This window comes from Calidris pugnax, unplaced genomic scaffold, assembly GCF_001431845.1.
Source record: "Calidris pugnax isolate Ruff unplaced genomic scaffold, ASM143184v1 scaffold250, whole genome shotgun sequence".
In the NCBI taxonomy this organism is placed as follows: Eukaryota; Metazoa; Chordata; class Aves; order Charadriiformes; family Scolopacidae; genus Calidris; species Calidris pugnax.
Window position 1 is genome coordinate 521717 of NW_015090984.1, and position 20118 is coordinate 541834.

Below are 20118 nucleotides of genomic sequence, written 5' to 3' on the forward strand. Positions count from 1 at the left end.
CCCCTACCCTTATTTTAACGGACATGGTGCAGATAGTGTTTATTGTTGAGCAGCTCAATGATGAGGGAGTTGCTTTACAAGGTCCTTAAACTGTGGGGTAATTCTTAAAGTAGCAAGACAAAAAATAGCTGTGTAACACACATGCAGTAACATGCTTCTCCTCAGTGGTAAGTTTCTTGGTATTTGGAGTATTTTCATTGTAATTGCAATCATTTCTGCGGATAGGTAGAACTTGTTTTTGGACTAATCCTTTTGAGCTGCCGACGGTCTCCCACATCAGACCTTGTTAGTCAGGGAGACCTGACACAAACTGTTTTCTGTCTCTGTGAATGTCTGTGCTTGGTATTAGTTACACTGGTCTTTTTTTTTTCCCTTCTTTTGCTTTACAGAAATGGCTGAGGGGGCCTTCACTCAGTGAGGACATGATTCTAAAAGCTGAAGCTTTTTCTTTCATAGACCCTCTGTGCCCAGCAAAACCCAGCTGCACCAGTTGGTCTGACCATGTGCCAGGATGCTTTTGTGCATGCTAGAGTCATACGTGCTTTATCATATTCCCCTCAATGGCATGTTCTAGTGAAAAGCTGCATCCAGGAGCAGGGTTGATCCCCTTCCTTTTTAGGAGTCAGCTTGGCAGAAAGCTTGGAAAGCAGAAGTTGGGGGGGGGGATGATTGTGGGGATGAGGAGGGAAGAGATGTGGGTTTGAGAGGGAGCCTGGAAGAAGCCTGAGAGCAATGATTTATAGTCAGTGTGCATTTACCCTGGGTAAATCCTGCTTGACAAACCTGTTTTCTTTCTGCGTTGAAACTGGTAGATCTGTTAATGGAAAGAGAGCAGTAGATGTTGTCTATGTTGACTTTAGCCTTCAGCATGCTGTGCTGTGGCATCAGCTGTGTTACCTTGTTTGGAATGCTGTGGCCTAGATAAGTCAACTACTAGATATGTAGATATGTAGGAAATCTGTCAGAGTCATTGACTTCAAAGGGTAGTGCTAAGTGATTCATACTCTTCCTGGAATCTGGCTACAAGTGTGATTCCTCAGGGGATCTGTTCCAGAACTCTTCCTGTTTAGAATCTTTGTCAGTAACCTGGAGGAGGAGGGGAAGTGTATCTCATCAAGTTTGGAATGATATCAAAAGGGATGAGAGCGCGCGCGTGTGTGTGCACAGTTGCTGAATGGGCTGGATGGGCTGAATTGCTGGGTTGCAGCTTTACTGGAAGGGGCTTAAGGAATCCTGGGGGAAGGTGGACAAAATGTGGTTAGCAGTGCTCCTCCCCAGCAGTGATGAAGGCTAGAAGCACCCTGGCCTCTGAACAAGAGCATAGCCAGTAGATCAAGCCAAGTGACTGTTCCTCCTTGCTTCACATATCTTTAACAACATGTGTAATGCTGTGTCCAGTATTCTAGTGCAAGAAAGATGTTGATAAATGTTGATGTCAGCAGAGAGCCACCAAAATGACAGGAACAGCAGCACATGATTTGTGAGGAGGCACCAAGAGAACTGGACTTGCTTAGCCTGGAGAAAAGAAATCATTTGGGGGGATGTAATAGCAACTTTTCAATGCCTATGAGGAGATCTTCAATAAGATGGAGCCAGGTTCTTCACAAATGAGCAGATGTGTGATGGGAAGATGAGATGTAAGTTGAATCAGGGGAGGTTCTGACCAATATAGGAAACTTTTTTTTCCTCTGCAAGGACAGTCAAGCATTGGAACCAATTGTCCTGGGAGCTCTTGCACTCTCCATCTTTATATTTTTTCACCCTGTGTGAAGGGATGACTGGATAAAGTTCTGAACAACCTGATCTGATCACATAGCAGACCCTGCCTTGAGCAGGTTGGACTAGACACCACCCACGGTCCCTTTCCATCTGACTTACTTTATGTCTTTGCAATTCTGTGTGCCATGATATTGCCATGCTTCAGAAATTAGAAGTGACTTCTCTCCACAGAACAGGGCAACTGTTCTGTAAACAGAGTGTGTTGTGACAATACCCTTCTTGAGTGTTTCTGACCTGATTCCCTAACAGGTAGGCGGATATGGGTGACAGAAATGTGTTTCTGTTCTAGCACAGTGGAGTAGAGCAGCGGTGATCTATTTTGAGAGTGATTCTGCCTCTCTGCTTCATTTGTTCTTACATCTTTATGGTGTGGTTGATTTGGGTTTGTTTCCAAGCCAAGGTGATATCTGCAGTATCCATCCTGTGAAATGTGGGTGGGAGAAAGAGATGCATGGATGAACCTGAAGCAGCTGCTCAAAAAGAAACCTCTTGCTCAGCATCACCTTTCCTCTTGTTGGGCTCCTATGGAACAGAAGAGGAGGTTAGAGAAAAGTGATTTCTATTTCCTATCAGCATGCTTTGCTGTGGCATATGAGCTGCTAGTAATCTTGCAGAGTTCCAGGCTCAGCTACTTTCTCATTAAGCATATGCTGATAATTCTTTCAAGCCTGGTCCTAAACAAGCATCTATTTCTACTGGATGCTGTGTAGTTAAAGTAGTCTCTTTCCCTAAACAGCATGAACACAAAAGTCTAACCTGCTTGTGTGGCTTTTAGCAGGATATGCAGTTCTGCTGCTGAGCTCTGCCTGGTGGAAGCAAGCTTTGATTGAGGTTTGCCTGTGCTGGCTCATCCCCTTTCGCTGGACCAATTAATGTGCTTGCAAGACTTGTGCTGGGAGATTGCCTGGTTGTGAGATCATGGGTAGGATTTGGGATATCTATTGTGTGTCAAGACAGGCTAATGAACAAAGATGTGTATCACTAGGTTTCCAGTGCCTCAATGACTGTTTTGCACATGCTGAATATCAGTCTAGTATATGTGTGTAGGGTGTGTAAAGCTGCCAGTTTTGTGTGTATGCTATGGCATTGCTGTCTGCCTCAGTTCAGTTGATATTTCTGTGCCTTTTCATGTGTGCCTGTGATGGCAGTAGTGCTGCCTTCCCCTAGAGCATATGTGCAGCCTCTGTCTCCTTACAGGTGAGCCTTACTACACAGCAGCATGATCTGCAGTAACTCTATTGTAGGGGTAGGATACCGGCTACCTGGAACAATCCACAAGCATGTCCCACAGGACATCCTGTAGGGACTGTGCAGAGCCACAAGCAGTGGATTTGCAGTGGGTCTGAGACTGCTCTCTGTATTGTTTTCCACAGAATTTCTGTATTTTCCATTTGAGATTCTGGAGGGTTTTCCACCATTTTCACTTTGCCATGTCTGCTTCTTGCCCATCTTTCTTTCATTTGTGGTTTTCTTTTCCCCCTTCTTTTGTCCCACAGAACTGCATCTACGTCTAGACTCTCTCATTCTTCTTCCTACCTGAACCCACTCTGTTACCTTCTTACATCTCCTTGGAATTTCTCTTTTCCCACCTTCAGATACCTGGTCCCTATGACCCAAGACCCTCTCCTCTTAGCTGTGTGTGCATTTCTGTCCACAAGGAAGAAGGATGGTGTGCTTCTTCATTCATCCCCAACCTTTGAGCCCCCTCAGCTAGGCCAGATGCCATGGGACTGTCTGGGTTACAGTGACTACAGATTTCTGTTGAAGAGCTCCTGCAGGAGCTGACTGTGTTAGCTGAAAGGCTTCCAGTTATTTTTGCCAACCTGTCCAGTGTTTACTTGGCCGGAGGCATGTTCAGCCATTCTTACTTGTATTCTTGGACAGTTTGGAGTTAGAGCTACTTTTAAGCCAAGCATATTTTATTTGAAGATGAGAGGGTAAGTGGAGCCCTTGGACTGCATAAAGGGCAGGGAGGAACAAATGATGAGCAGGTCTTCAAAGGTGGAATTCTTTAGGGCTATTTATCTCTCTACAACTTGTTTCTGTGGTTTAGCATAGTACAGGGATTCTGTGACACTCCTTACATACTAGTTTTGATAATTTTCCAAAGGCTAAGAGTAATATCAAAGTTATTGTGAGCTTCCCACACAGGGAACTTGATTGTGTGCTACCCAGAAATAAGTTATCTTTCAAAGTGTGCAAAATACCTAAACAAAAACTTCATTCTTTAGCAAAACTGAGCTACAGACTGTAGTACCAGTACACATCCATCTGCAGTGAGGTTACACTTTGCAAATTTCTCAATATAGCAGCCACAGAAATGGACTCTTTAGAGTTATATGTGTGTAAATGGAAATCTTAGCCCTTATTCTTCATGTATTGTGCATATTATATGAAATTGATGATTTTTAATTCATTGAATGCAGAGAACAAATCTGTTAGTTTCTACTGCATATCTTTTTGGGCACAACTCATTTGGTGTTATGTCTCTGAGCTCTTTAATCATCTTCATGCCCATTATTTTTGGTCTTTATCAGGTAAATTCTGAACTAGTTTTTTTGAGTGTTGATTTTAAAAAAATATTTCAGTTTTATTGATTTTTTTTCTTTATAGTTTTTAGTTTGTCTACATGTAACTGTAAATTAATAAGGCACAATCCATCCAATATGAGATTTTTATGTCTGACTTATGTGAAAATATTCTTCGAAGCATTATGTAATTAACTTTTATGAAAGCACACTAAATTAAAATACTGCTAATCAGGCCTTTCAAGGCTGTCATATGAGAATAGCAAACCTTTGGATAAAGGAAATGCATGTGAAGTCTGTAGAGCCCATCTTAATATTGCTTTACAAAATAAGTGATCATCTCTGCTGGCTACAACTGCTGTTGCACAGAAAGCTGGTGTGTAGGACCATGGGGGACTTGAAGCAAGAGACTTCTGGCGTGCTTCCACCAGAGGGGTATAGCACCAGCCACAGAGCAGAGGATAAGAGGCCACAAGGAGAGTGAGGAAAGGGTCAGGTATACAGTCAGTTCCATAACTGTAAAGGCTATGTAAACAGAAGTACCATAACGGTAAAAGACTTAACACTCCCAGCTGCATGGAATTGAGCTTCTGAACCTTCACTGTGTATATTACAACTTCGGTGTAGAGGGGACTTAGAGAGCCAAAACTCACGTCACACACAATGATAACAACATTGCATAGGTTAGTGCCTGATGGGGTATTGCATTTGTCAGTTTAACCTGCCCTTCCAGACTGCTTCTTCCTGCCAATTTAATTCACAAACAAAAAAAAAAAAAGAAAAAAAAGAAACAGGGCTGAAGCACAGAGACATATCTGAGCTTTTCAGACAGAGAAAAACATTCAAAAACATCTGAAATTTAACTTTATGCTATTTTTGGAGAACAGACCCTGCTTCTAACCATCATATTGTAAAGATATTGTTTACTGTCAGAACTGAGTTTCATGTTTGCTTTGTGAATTGACTTTTTTGGTGTCTGAAAGATGTTGCTTGGTAAGAAGCTGACATTAAGTTCACCAGTTTGCACAGACTTCCCAAATTCCATCCAGGTGTTTTTCTTAAAGCTGAAATAATAATGCTGTTAATATATTATGTCACTAACAAGTACATGTATGAAATGTTTCTCCTTGTTATGCTAATCAGCTTTCATTATCCAGTAATGAGGTTAAATCTGAGTTTCCATTTTAAGAAATAATCAGCATATTTCTGCCATGCATACTTCAGAATATTATCGAGTGTATTTGCCCGATTTTTGCAATACCTTGTGCCTACTTTCTCTGAGTTGAGGGGAAATTCAGAAGTGTCCTAAGCCCCATAAGGAAGGCATATAAAAATAACCAAAAAAAATTGCTTCAAAATCTGTCTCATGTCCAGCACATAGAATCATAGAATCGTCCAGGCTGGAAGGGACCTCCAAAGGTCATCTAGTCCAACCCCCCCGCAGTCAGCAGGGACACCCCCAACTAGACCAGGTTGCCCAGGGCTTCATCAAGCCTCACCTTGAATATCTCCAGGGACGGGGCCTCAACCACCTCCCTGGGCAACCTGTTCCAGTGCTCCACCACCCTCATAGTAAAGAACTTTCTCCTGATCTCCAATCTAAATCTGCTCCCCTCCAGCTTAAAGCCATTGCCCCTCATTCTGTCACTACAGGCCTTTGTAAACAGGCTCTCCCCAGCCTTCCTGTGGTACCCCTTCAGGTACTGGAAGGCTGCTATTAGGTCTTCCTGGAGCCTCCTCTTCTTCAGGCTGAACAACCCCAGCTCCCTCAGCCTGTTCTTGTACCAGAGGTGCTCCAACCCCCTGATCATTTTAGTGATCCTCCTCTGGACCCTCTCCACCAGGTCCATATCTTTCCTATATTGAGGGCTCCAGACCTGCACACAATACTCCAGGTGAGGTCTCACCAGAGCAGAGTAAAGTGGAAGAATCACCTCTCTGGACCTGCTAGCAATGCATTTTTTGATGCAGCCCAGGATGTGATTGGCCTTCTGGGCTGCAACTGCACACTGCCTGCTCATGTCCAGCTTCTCATCCATCAGCACCCCCAAGTCCCTTTCCTCAGGGATGCTTTCTAATACCTCATCCCCTAGTCTGAGGATTGTTCCGGCCCAGGTGCAGAACCCTGCACTTGCTTTTGTTGAACCTCATGAGGTTCACCTGGGCCACCTCTCCAGCCTGTACAGGTCCCTCTGAATGACATCTGTGTATTGACAACACCACACAGCTTGGTGTCATCTGCAAACTTGCTTGATGGTGCTCTCAATCCCTCTATGTCATTGATAAAAATGTTAAACAGTACCGGTCCCAGCACAGACCCCTGAGGGACACCACTTGTCACTGTTCTCCATCTGGACTTCAAGCCATTGAGTACCACCCTCTGGATGCGACCATCCAGCCAATTCCTTATCCATTGAACAGTTCATCCATCAAATCCATATCCCTCCAATTTGGCAAGCAAACATCTCTGTTCTGTTTGCATTATCGTTTTGAAATTACAGCTGTCTTCCTGTTGTATAGAGCTGCTTTAAAACAGGGAGTATTAGTAGCCACATGCCTAACTGACTGTGTGTTACAGTAAGTTGAGTTCTAAATGCATGAGATGTACAACATGCTGTTGTAGGGAGTTCCTTTAATTGTCCTGCAACTTCTTCTCTGATCTTGCTGTTGAAACTCGTGGAGGAGTTGATTGCGCTGTGTGTGTTTGTGCACACTGTTTGCCTTCTCCTACAGTGAAGGTTTTTTTTTTCTGCCTGCTCCCTGCTATGTGACCTTAAAACAATAATCCACCTGCAGCTGGGAGTGTTAGCTTTTGAGGGAGAAGCAAACCATAGAAGGCTTGCTTCTATGCAAGAATCAGGAAGGCGCTGTGGGTAGCTCCTTTCACTGTTTCTGTCAGTACCCTGTCCTTTAATTTTTTGAAATTAAAGATATGTAGAGTCTGCAAGTGTAAGTGTTGCAAGTGCAGAATGATGGCATCATTGGTATGTGCTTTGCTACAGATGTTGCAGTGCTCTAGGACTTTACCGCTTTGCAAACTAAGTCCTATTGCTTTTCTTGGAGTAGTGTAATTTGTGAGAGAAACTAACAAATTCCATTCTCACTTTTCGTCAGTTTGTACCCTAGTGTTTCAAGACAAAAGCTTTGTGCCAGCATTGCATATGTGGATACAGTTTTGATTTATTGCCAGTAGTACTGATGTGGGTAGACAGGTGTTAGCTGTCTGTATTTGTACCCAGATCACTGTTAGGATGATTCCACATAAACTGAGGCAAGCTGGATTCTAGATGTTCTCACTGGTTTGTTATTGTACATATGGCAAGTGAGCGAAAGCCTGTATTTGTTAGTGTTACATGTTTAACAGTATCATATCTTGGGGAAGAAAATAGCAAATGTTAAGATAAGCACTAATTATTGTAAAAACGGTTCAGAAGAGTGTGGGTTTTGTTACTGGAAAGGCAAGAGAGTTTTAGGACTGTATTTTGCATAGTGAGAAACACCTTTACATGATACATATAACTTTGTAGATAGCCAACTATGTCTTAATGCTACTGGGTGCATGTTTATTCTCCCTGCAAAGTGTGAAACCTCTCGAAGCGTTACAACTATTTTAGTCCTTGTTAACCTTGCCTGGAGAGGTAATTATTGTGTATCTTGCAGCCCAATTTAATGGAACTGAGAAACGGCAAGCATCTCCTTGTCCCTCAAATGACCAGCGCAGGCAGTTAAGAGCACCGGGAGGAGGCTTTAAACACCTCAAACATGGCAGTCCAGAATTTTGTGGGATCCTGGGAGAGAGAATAGATCCAACTATTCAACTGGAAAAGCAGATGTAAGTAAGCACAGTAATGATCTCTAGCTCTTTGCCTTCCCACTTACAGGAGCAGCAAGTGTCCCACATCCTGCTGTCCAGCTCCCCCACCTCAGTATCCTCCATGTTAGTGCTCACATAAACCTATTCTTATTCTCCGAAGTGTAGGTAACTTTTGTGGAGGACAAAACAGAGTTAAACAGGAAGCTCATCTCAGGAGCAGTGAATTTTGTCTGCCAAGTATGTGCAGCTATTCCACTTTCAACCATATTGGTTACGTTGCATTAGGGAAAAAGGGTGTGTATCACACAGATAAAAATTGTGGTTTAAAACTTCAAAAAATCCGTATATTTGTAGCTGCTTAGAATGTTTCTGGTACCTCAGATGTGCCTTGCGTCTGGATGTAAGACTGCTCCAGGAGGAGACTGATAAAACCACTACAAAGTTTTCAGGAAAGAGACTGTTATTTCTACTCTGATAGTGTCAAACTTGAGGGTGGTATTTAGAAACCATTTTGCCAGCTCAAACTTCTGGGGAAGAAGCCTCTGTCTTCCCTCATTGTCACCCTTCCTTGAACCATTTGGACAGACTGGCTTGTGTGATAGAATGACCCACTGCCCTGTATCATACCAAAGGTGCAGCCTCATAGAAGGGGCCAGAATCCTCTATTATACAAAGAAAGAAAAATCTTGTGGAGCAATGTGCACAGATATTTGTGAGCACTGAGAAGCCAATGGATTCACACAGTAAAGTGAGTAAGCTGTGTCTTGAATCCTTGAAGGCAGTCCCACTCCAGACACTGTCATTCTAAGTTATCTTCACAGGTGAGGGAGGGCATAACTTCGCATGGATGTGAGTGTGCTTTTTGTGGGAATGCTTTGTTCATGAATGACAGTGATATTGAGAGGATTAGTAATTGTTTTGCATTTCAGATCCTCAGTAGGAGAGAATCCCATCTGTCAGTTGCATCTGAGAGAAAGTAGTTCCAGAAATTCCTTTTTCTTTGACATTTTATTTTTACATGCAATATTTGGGAACTTAAACTTGAAAGAGAGAATAAAATCAACTGCATGGTGTCATATTCCATCCAGTTAACCTCAGCCTTTGAGCCATCTGCTCATTGACAGATTGTAGATGTATCTCCAACAGAGGAATTAACAACCACTGTTGTGAGATTACTCACTGATAAAATAAGGTATATTACTACAAAGCTAAAAATTTGACTGTAAAATTTGGTGCTCAAATTTGGGTAGTCCAGCCCACTATACCCCCCAAAAAATATATTTAAAATACTGCAGGAAGTTGAGCATCTGTCAATTAACTTTTTGGCTCACTACTACATTGTTGTGTAGTTCTCTCTCATAGTATAACTGCAGTTATATGTAACTGCAGTTGATAATAACTGAAAACCGCAGAGATGGTTTTGCTTCCTTTAATTATTGATGTGTTAATGACCTGAGGTTCAAGGACAAAACTTGAAATGAATGCACAGTTAACAATAATGTATCAGAAAATGGAAGAGTTTAGGTTTATTGTACCTTAGAATACTAGGTATTATTATTTACCTTATTATTCATAAGAATTCAAACTGTTCAAGTTTGGTAGCATCAGATCTCTCCACAGCACATGCCAAACTATTCCATCTGTCTCTACAAAAATCGAGTCTGCTTTTGTAGAAAGGAGTACAAGATCTAGAGGAAGGGAGGCATGCAAGTTGAAAAGGGGATAGATAGGTTAAAGAGTTTCCCAAACAGGCAGAAATAGCAAGGTGTGATAATATATCAAGAAAATACTTTTAGTTGCTTGTGATTAAGAAGTCTGTAACTATGAACTTAGTAATGCATGGACCCAGGGGAATTGAATTAATTTGTTCCATTTCCTCAATAACAGTGAAAAAAAGAAAGTGTGACCTGTTGTTTCCATTGTCTTACTGAAAGTTAATCCCTCCCAGCCTTATACACAAGATCTGGTGACTTCCTGTTTTCCTCTGACCAATTCAGAAACAGAGTAGTGTTGTGCATTATATGAACTGTAATAACTGATTATACTTACTGTATAATTGATGCAGCTGTCCTGTCTTCATTGGAGCTGTGGCCACTTAGTGGCTGAAACCTGAGCATTAAGAAAGTAAGGAACACCAGGAAGGACATTCTATAAACCACAATCAGGATGTTTTCAATCTTGGGAGGAGATCCTGGTAGAGATCAAATGTGTGACTATGTTTGAATTTTGCTTTCAGATTTGCATTGTGTGACTATGTTTTCCAAGAAACCTTGGAAGACATGTATGTCTTCAGGGTTTTATGTCCCATGCTTTTGCATAGGTATCTTTCACAAGTTGTCGTTTTGCTATTTTGTGACCACATCATTAACATTTGAATCTTTGACCTTTCTGCACAATACTTATATGTTGATATTTAAAGAATAGACACACCCAGTGCAAAAAGACCCAATGCAGTTGAAACAGGAAATTAGTCAGGAACTTTAAGCTGATTATAGCACTACGCTTATCTTGCAAGCTAGCTAGAACAGGAGCAATCTGAGTGTCCCGTTTACATGGGCATATGATTCATAAGTAATTACACTTTTGCATGCTGCTGTTTACTCTCAGCCAAAACAGCTTCTAGGCATCACTTCTGAATCAGATGTTCTCCCATCAGCAGTTGTCTTCAGACTTCTTTGGGTTTTTTTCCAACTGTTTAAAAAGCAGGTTTTGCTTCCTGGAACCAGCCCTGCATTCTTTTTCCACGAACCTCTCTGCCAAGTGTGGAACAACAGATCTTAAGAATATATGAAATACTTTCCTCTGGATATCAGAATCTAGGGTATCTCTCTGGTTGTGGCTAAATCATATTTAATTTGGTTTTATTTGACCCTTTTGGGAGAAAAGAAAGAATAGCTAATAGGAATAATTTGTAGACTCTCCCAAATCTATTTTCTGTTTTACACTTAGTGTTAATATTCTTCCCTTACTCTCAGAATACAACCTAGTCTTTAAATGGCTTGTTGAGAAATATTCTTCAGCAGTAAATAATGGGAGATAGGGAGAACACTACCTGAAAACATTCACATCTGTGTCTTAATTCTGTTTATGAAGTGATGGAGCTGTCAGGGCCTCCCTTTCTAGTTTGTCTTGAATATACAATAGTATAACCTACTTTTTAGCTTTCTCTAAAGCAGATTTCGGTTGTAACCAATCACACAATGAATTTTTAATTTAAGCACCAACTTTTGGTTAGCATATTCATCAGATTTGACAATGAAACTGACATTAGCACAAATTAGTTAAGAGCATGACTTCTGTCAAAGGGATCTGTCTTGTCTTTATTTGCTTTTTGGTTGGAACATCTGCCTTAGAGTGAGTTCAGCAGAGAAATAAAATTACAACAAATGAAAGAAAACTTATTTGCACAAGGCTGGTGATAGCTCCTGGTAATAACAGACAGAGAGCACTTCTGATGAAGCATTGTACTGCTTAAGCAGGCATGGTAGTGTCCCATCATGCTTCAAAGCGCATCTGGCAATTGCAGGAAGGGAGAGATTTTTCTCAGAGTTGTAGTTGCTTGAGAAGCCTGAGGGAAGTGTCAAAGCATTTACTGTGAGATTTTAACTGCTGATACAAAGCAGCACATGCTGAAGAGGTTCTTTAGTTGTAGTGGTCAGTTTAGTGACCATCTCCCCATTGCCTTTCTTCCCTGAATTTATCACACCCACTCCACAGACCCACAGAGATTTACTTAAAGCACTCTGAGTTGTCACAGCTGTGTTTAGAACAAGTGTCTTTGTTACAGATGCTCACACTTTATCACTTTTCTCATTTCTCAAAGATTCATTTTAGTAAAACTTTTCCACTATTAACTGTTCATATTCTTCAGATGTGGTTTTCTTTTTGTTTGCTTTTGTTTGTTTTCTTTCTGTTCTTTTGTATACCAATTTAAATACTGATCTATCACAGGAATGAAATAGAGTAAACGTGTATCTTGTGGATCTACTACTTGCAAGACGGAGATTATAATTTGTTGCTCTGAGTGGGAGTCTCTAACATAAATATGTACAACAATTCTGGTGCATGCTCTCCTGATCGAATTTTTTTCCTTCAGCTAACAGGAACTACAGGCCTCCAAGTTGTGAAGTTCACTTCAGATAATGCAAGCGGTGTGCTTTTTATTCATAGATTTTAGATCTTAAAGATATCCAGGTGATATTAACCATTATTGATACTGTAAGGAAACAACGTATTGAAAGGAGTATGAGGTGGAACGTGTGTGTATTAATCTCTCTGCTTTTTTCTAGATGGTATCATGGAGCAATCAGTCGGACAGATGCAGAAAACCTGTTACGTTTATGTAAAGAGTGTAGCTACCTTGTAAGAAATAGTCAAACAAGCAAGCATGACTATTCTCTTTCACTGAAGTAAGTACTTGTTAGGAAAACATAATAAACATGATTTATAAGCCATAACTTCTATAGTGCCAAAAGAGAAAAAGATCCAGTCTGTTGCTGCACTGGTTCATCTCAGAAGGGCACGCAGAGAATTTGAGACTGTCAGTCTGCATGATGTATAGTGACAGTCACTGAATTAGGACCTTGCAATTCAGGGATGTTAAGAGATTTCTAGTCTTCATTTGATGCCCATTTAACTAAATAAACTTGGATTATTTTTTTTTTCTGATTTGAAAGGCTCCCGCTACTTCTGCTTCAGGCTTAATAAGCAATTGTATCATTTGGGGCTTTTATTCCTTTTACTTCATATATGGAAGAAAGGCTTCATGTGGTTTGCTGTGGTAGAGCTCTCGCAGCCTATTGTCATACATCATGTGCATCCACCCCTAGACCATGCTTAATGGCCTGCTCTGGGCTTGCTCCAGAGTTGGCTTCATGTTTTTATGGGCAGCCCTTACAGACACAGATGCAGCCTCACCAGTGCTCTGTAGGGGAAGCAGTCACTTCCTTCCAGAAGTTGGCTACACTTTTGCTACACAGCCCAGGGTGCAATAGGCCTTCGTGGACAGATTGATGAATCATGTTCTATCCTGTCGACCATAGTTCCTTTTCTGGCCAGTCATGGCCCAGCTTGCACGGCTCCCTGTGTTTATTCCCCCAAGGGCAGGAGCTTTCTATTTGCCTTGGTTGAGTTCCATTTAGGCTGCTATCCATAACTTCTAGGTCACGTTCTTTTTTTATCCACCTTCAGTGTGATTGTGGCCTCCCAAAGGCTGACCTGTAATGATATAGAGGAGATGCTTTTTGTTCATTTGTGGAATTCTGATAGCCATAGACATCATATACTGTAGGTTCAATGACTATGCACAACCCAAACTTAAGCATCTGCATACATCCTTATTAGGGAAGCAACAGGTGTCTGTCATGTATTCATGACTTGTAGCAGTTTGTTTACATTATATGCATTTTCTTTCTGATGTGCCATTGTCCTTTCTGCATTAAAGTATACTTGGCAGATTCTTCTCCAGCTCTTGCTGTACTCCTAAAATTGGCATGAACCTGTAATTCCATTAATTTATCTGCATGATTCTATGATTTTGTAGCAGAGCAGATGCATAGTGACCTGAAGGAAGGGAACAATACATCTCTCCTCATAATAAAGTATTTAAAGATGCCACCCACCCTTGTTTAAAGGAAATAACTAAGAAAGCAGTTATGATTCAAAAGAGATATTTTTTTCTGCTAAAAAATTGATATTTAGAGCAATATTTTAAGTGTGTACAGCTATAATTATAATGCCTGCAGTGGTTTCTGCTCAGTAGAAAGAGTCTCTTCATCAGAGAATTGTTGAACAAATCTGAAAGATATAGGCTTGATTGTGCTGTAGACACTTCCGAAGGGAATGCTGCACGTGTTAACTAGAAAACGGCAGCTTTCAGAGAAGCTGCTTTTAACATAGCATGATTTGTTTCCCTGCTGTAGCTTTCTATGTCATCTTAAACTCTATTTCCTTGCTGATGTAGATTGACTCCAGTTTTAACAGTCTTTGTCCCTGAACACACTTGGAAGAAACAATGATTTTAAGCCAGAAAGTTAGGGAGTGGGACATCAAGCAAGCTGTAAAAAGCCTTTGGGCCTCATTTTAATATCTTGAAGTAGAGGGCCTGTCCTTTGTTCTTGTTTTCTCCTGTCTAGATTCTTAAAATAGCCTGCCTAACATGCTAAAGAGAGCAGATGCTGAAGGGTCACTGTTGGGAGGAGATGAGATCACTTCTACCACCTGTGGTACTATAGCAGCGTGGTGCTACCCATCAGAGTGGCATTATATTGGATGGTTGCTTTTGCAGCAACAGACGGTTACCGTGTAACCATGCACCGGTTAACGTGTTAGCAGTTACTATGCCACTTTTCTCTTAACTGTGTAATTGTAAGCTTTTCCTCAAAGAGGCAGCATACTGTGCACACAGGCAGGTCATCTAGGAATAGAATGCTTCTGGCGTGGAAGTCACAGAGTGGTTTCTGCCTGCAGAAGGGCTGCAGGATAGCAGCCTTTACTCAGTATGGTGCAGGTGAAAGTATTTACGCCATTAATCTTGGGAATGGGCTCATCTAAGGAAGTTTTCTCAGTGGAGGCCACCAGGTTCTGCACATAGCCATGCTCTAGACAGTTGCTGCAAGGGTGGGATGGGTGTGCTCTGTCCTGAGACATCCATGAGACAGGACAGGACAGGCCTTTCCTTGCCTGAGTAAGGCTCATGGCCTGTCTATGAAGAGAGCCTCAGGCTCCTGACAGGCCAACATCAATGATGCCTTTTGGTTCAAAAGTAAAGACTGGCTGTAGCAAAAAGTGAATGTTCACAGGAAAACACAGGGGACAGGAAAGGGGTTGTCTTCTGGCACACATCTGGATCAATTCCAGGGCAAGACAGCCTTGCACCTGGATCCAGACAGCACAGATGGTGAAAACAAAATACTAGCTTAGGCTGCCTTTGCGTCAGACTGTCTATGGGGGCTTGCAGCTTGTAGTCACTGTCTGTCAGAGTCTGGCCATTGTCTTGGTGTGTTACCCAGCAACTACTTGCATTTTGACCTCCTATGTTCCCCTACATAGAGTGCACCCTCAGCAAGTTTGCTGATGACACCAAGCTTGGTGGCGCAGTTGACAAGCTGGAGGGAAGGGATGCCATCCAGAGGGACCTGGCCAGGCTGGAGAGGTGGGCTCGTGCAAATTGCATGAAGTTCAACCAAGCCAAAGTGCAGGGTGCTGCAGCTGGGACGTGGGAACCCCAGGCACAAATACAGGTTGGGTGGAGAATGGCTGGAGAGCAGCCCTGAGGAGAAGGATTTGGGAGTGCTTAGGGACGAGAAGCTCAACATGAGCCGGCAGTGCACGCTGGCAGCCCAGAGAGCCAACCGTGTCCTGGGCTGCATCAAGAGAAGTGTGGCCAGCAGGTCTCGGGAGGTGATTCTGCCCCTCTACTCTGCACTCGTGAGATCCCACCTGGAGTACTGTGTCCAGCTTTGGAGTCCTCAACACAGAAAGGACATGGACTGGCTCTAACAGGTGCAGTGGAGAGCCACGAAGATGATCAGAGGGATGGAGCACCTCTCCTATGAAGGCAGGCTGAGGGAGCTGGGATTGTTCAGCCTGGAGAAGGCTCTGGGGAGACCTTATAGCAGCCTTTCAATACCTGAAGGGTGCCTATAGAAGAGCTGGGGAGGGACTCTTTGCCAGGAGGTGTAATGATAGGACAAGGGGAAACAGTTTTAAATTGGAAGAAAAAAGATTCAGATTAGATATCAGGAAGAAATTTTTTACTATGAGGGTGGTGAGACACTGGAACAGGTTGCCCAGGGAAGTTGTGGATGTCCCATCCCTGGAAGTGTTCAAGGCCAGGCTGGATGGGGCCTTGAGCAACCTGCTCTAGTGGGAGGTGTCCCTGCCCATGGCAGGGGGGTTGGAAATCAATGATCTTTGAGGTCCCTTCCAACTCTAACCATTCTATGATTCTATAACAAAGGAGAGCCTGTCGTGGTGCTGCTACCCTCTTCACTATGCACAACATGAGCTAATGCCTTGCTTTCCTTACAGGAGCAGTCAAGGTTTTATGCACATGAAACTGATGAAAACCAAAGAGAAATACATCTTGGGTCAGAACAGCCCTCCCTTCGACAGTGTTCCTGAAGTCATCCACTACTACACCACAAAAAAGCTGCCTATCAAAGGAGCAGAACACTTGTCACTGCTCTACCCTGTGGCTGTGCGGACCCTCTAATAATCTAGTCTCACCCCTTCCTGTGGATGGGAGGTGAGAAGTAAGCTGAGTTGCACATAATTCATTGCTGAAATTCAGTGTTTGAGTCTGTGATGGAGAGTGGCAACCTTTAATCTTGGGGATATGAGCGCTCTGCAGAGTTGCATATGGGACTGTGTGTGTAGATTTTTATGCTGCAGCATGCCTCTAAAACTGCTTCTACGTAAGAGAAAGAAATCTTATTTTAGTGCAAGCAGAACAGATAACCTTCCCAGAGCTTCTCTGTGAATAAAAGTACTTTCCAACAAAAGTTCTTCCATGTTTTGAGAAGAATAAACAAGTTCTACTCAGCAGTAAAACACCAGCAACTTTTATTGTCTTAGGATCCTAAGGAACTTCTCCATGTAAAAGAGTAACCTGACTCTGAGGGACCCTAGGATATTCTTGGTGGACCTGAGAAGGAGTTACCTAGCAGGCAAGTCCCTGTGGCTCTGGTGGATGTTGTTTTTTTTAATGCAGCTTTTGGGGATAGTTGAATGTAAAACTATTAGACACACAATCTTAAAACAATTTTGTGAGAGTAAATCATGGTCAATTATTTATGAATAGGGAATGTAATTAAAAAGTAGTTTGTTATATATTTTTATCTTTTTTGCTACACTAATCTCTTAAGGGTTACAGTCTTCCTTTGCAAGTTTTATTCTGTTTGGGGCAGTTACACCGTAATGTTTTAAGTAGTTGAGAGTGAGTCATTTTAATATGGGTGAGTATTTATGCATGAGGGTAGTTGAAGGCTTTAGTAGGCAAAATCTTCACTTGCTTATTCACCTGGATCAAACAGTTGTCGTACTGAAGTAGCAAACTAACAAGTGCATGTCACACTGCTTTTCCATAAGATGGCTTTTGCAGCTGCATAATTGAGAACTGTGGTATGTAGCAGAGGAGAATTTGTTTTTCTGGTATACCAAGGCATTCTTGAAATATTGTCCCTTGACATGTCCTGGCCAGTGTTCATTTCCACCATGAGCGAAAGCCTCCTGCTGTATTTCAGTCACTGTTAGCCAGAAGCAGTTCGGAAGTTGCTTATGCCTTAGTTATGCCAACTTGCCAACTCAATGGCCATCCACTTGAGAGATATTTTCCACATGCTCTGTGTGTTCATTGGATGAGAAAAATGAAAAAAAAATAGAATTGTGCAGAAATTAGAACTAGGGAATCAATAGTGTCATAGTCCTCACTTTGTGCCATCTCCTACCTATGTCTAGAATGTTGTGCAATAACCCATCAGCTGTTGTAGCAGCAAAATGGTTATACACGGTTTATGTATTTTACAGACTGCAATAGGACTGTGAAATTGTGTGTTATTTAATTCAGCTTTCTTACCTACTACTCCCTTTTATGTTTGCTTAGAAAGAAGTGCAAATTTGAAACTTTCAGTGGAATAACCACTTACTGCCTGTAAAAGTAGTGCTTCATTTTATTGTTGAATCTGCTAAAAACCTCAAGGATTTCCCATATAATGTAATTGGTGATGAATGTTCTGCCTCCTTCTAGGCCCGCCTAGTTCTTTATATGACATCCAACACAGTTTGAACAAGAGTGGATCATAAATATATGAGGAGCCCAGTGCTGATCTGTGCAGCAACAGTAATGGGTCAAACTGTTCCTCTCTCACCCAGAATTTAAAGCTGCATTGGAATTTGTTCTTACAGGTTTTCTGAGAGAAGGATGGCAGAATGGAGTACAAAGAGACAACATTCCTCTCCAAGTGAAACCAAACATCCCCTTTTTTGTGTGCTCACCTACATGCACTTTTTGTGTCGCTAAAATCTTTGCAGAACTCTTAATTCTCCTCTTAACATCACACAATTGGCAAGGGCATGCAGGCACTTTTAAGTTAGCATATTCTTCTCTCATCAGAGTAGGAGTTCATGAATGTGGCAAAGCTCGCAGAGATTAGGTATCAGATTGCATCTGCTGAGTCTTTACCTGTGTGAGCTCTGGCAACTCCATCATGCCCCTTGGGACAGAAATATGTCATATTTCTTGTTTTGCATGTTGAAGTACATTTTTGAGAATTTGTCATTGTTGCTGTTCTATGGCCTGTTTTTCTTCTTCTGTAACAGAAAAGTAACCCCCTACTCTCTCCTACAGCAATTACCAGTTAACCAACAGCACCGTTAACCAAGGCCTTCCCAGGCTTCTCTAAACACATTGTCCTTAGCTCATAGAGATGACTGTTGTACCAAATCTTTCTTGTCATGAGCCTTGTTGAAATTCAGCTGAAGCCAGCAGATGCCATTTTATTGCTGTCTGCAGATTTTGCGTTGGATTCCCTTGCTTCATACAAATCAGGTGAAGATGCATCATACACTGTGTATACAGTTTTTTACAGCTTCAAGGATCAGAACAGGGTCCTTGATTCAGCAAGAGGAAATCATCTCAGAAAATGTTGCTTATCTGTGGGAAGCTTTTTTCAATTATTTTTAAAAAGACTTCTAGAAAGTATTCAGAAATTGCAGAATAAATAAAACCGGGATTCTGTTTGCACTGTAATGTTGTCTTTGTTTATTTAAGTGATTGTATGATATTTTTCCAATGAAGGAATATTCTTCCCAGAATTTTTAATGTACAGTGAAAATGTGGTGTGTTGCAGTGTGTAGTATTGCATATAGGTGGAAGATCTCGTAGAGATCATGCCTATATAGCATATTAAAAGTTTATTTTAAAAAAAAATATATACCTCTCCCTTTTCTTTCTCTAATTGTCAATGTGTGCTCAGATTATCTTCAACAGACAATAGTTGAAGTGGCCTTTAAGAACAACTTGTGTTTGTGTGTCTTAATCACATAATGAAAATAATCATTAGGCTATAATCTGTTTTGGAGTCTGGAGTCTGGAAAAATGGCTCAGTTCTACCCTGAGTAATTGTCTTGACAATGTGCACCTTTGCAAGGGCTTTGCCAAAACAGCACAGGTGCATGTGTAAATGCCATTGCTGTTCAATTTCTTGAGATGCTCAAGGAATCCAGTTATTGCTGTGTACAGCATAACACCGGTGAATCGCTTTTTGCAGACTTTAGGTGACATGTTAATTAGGCTTCTATTTTGATTATTATTTCACAGCACAATGAAAGTGCCTGAGCTGGGAACATCTGTATGATGGGTAGGAGAGTTCTAGTGGCCAAGATTGTATCTCACAGCTCCTTCCATAGTTGGAAAAATTGTTATGGTTTGTGGAAGTACAGTCATCACTATTGGTTCTGCACTTGATAATAACAGTTTATTCTCTGACTCTGAAATTAAGTCTTTAGAGCCAGGACATAAAGGTACAAAACACACATTTCTACCTTCTCAGCCTTCTCAAAGAGCATGGCGTGAGTCTATGCTCTGAGAAAAACTGGTTGCTGCTTTATGTGCTGCTCCTCAGCATCCCAATGAGGTTCAGGATTTGCCCTTTCTCTTCGTGTCATTGGCTCAAGTTGGCAACACAAACACTGTGTGGCAATGGTGGCAGAGGCTGCAAATGCCATCTTCATCCAGGCTCTAATTTCGTATTCACTCTGCTGCACTGCTAAGCTCCAGTGGTCCTCTGCTGCAGTTAGTTATTCATGTTGTCCTAAGGTGCTGCCTGAGTGGAACAAGCGAGGTCTTAATGCTTGTTTAAATAACTAAATAAAACCCACCCAACAGACTGCTGCACCAGCCCCTTGGAGAGGGGGAAAAACAAAATAGAAATTAATCAGACCTCTTTGCACTCCTGGTCTGAGCATGGGTAGAAGGGAATGAACAGTGGAGAGTCA

At 41.8% G+C, this 20118-nt stretch overlaps 1 protein-coding gene across 6 annotated transcripts in view; it reads left to right on the plus strand.

The window, feature by feature from the left end:
• Positions 1 to 20118, plus strand: part of SHB (Src homology 2 domain containing adaptor protein B) — a 74711-nt gene that overhangs the window by 36179 nt on the left and 18414 nt on the right. The window contains exons 4-7 of one of the 6 annotated variants that reach the window (XM_014953810.1): positions 7968 to 8139; positions 12411 to 12530; positions 16153 to 16369; positions 16699 to 18871. The exons of 1 other annotated variant lie outside the window; for it this stretch is intronic. In XM_014953810.1, the coding sequence (XP_014809296.1) occupies positions 7968 to 8139; positions 12411 to 12530; positions 16153 to 16336 (476 nt within the window). In that variant the 3' untranslated portion in view covers positions 16337 to 16369; positions 16699 to 18871. Of the gene's footprint in view, positions 1 to 7967; positions 8140 to 12410; positions 12531 to 16152; positions 18872 to 20118 lie in introns of those variants that run through there. 4 more of the 6 variants (XM_014953811.1, XM_014953809.1, XM_014953813.1 and 1 more) reach the window with 4 other exon arrangements.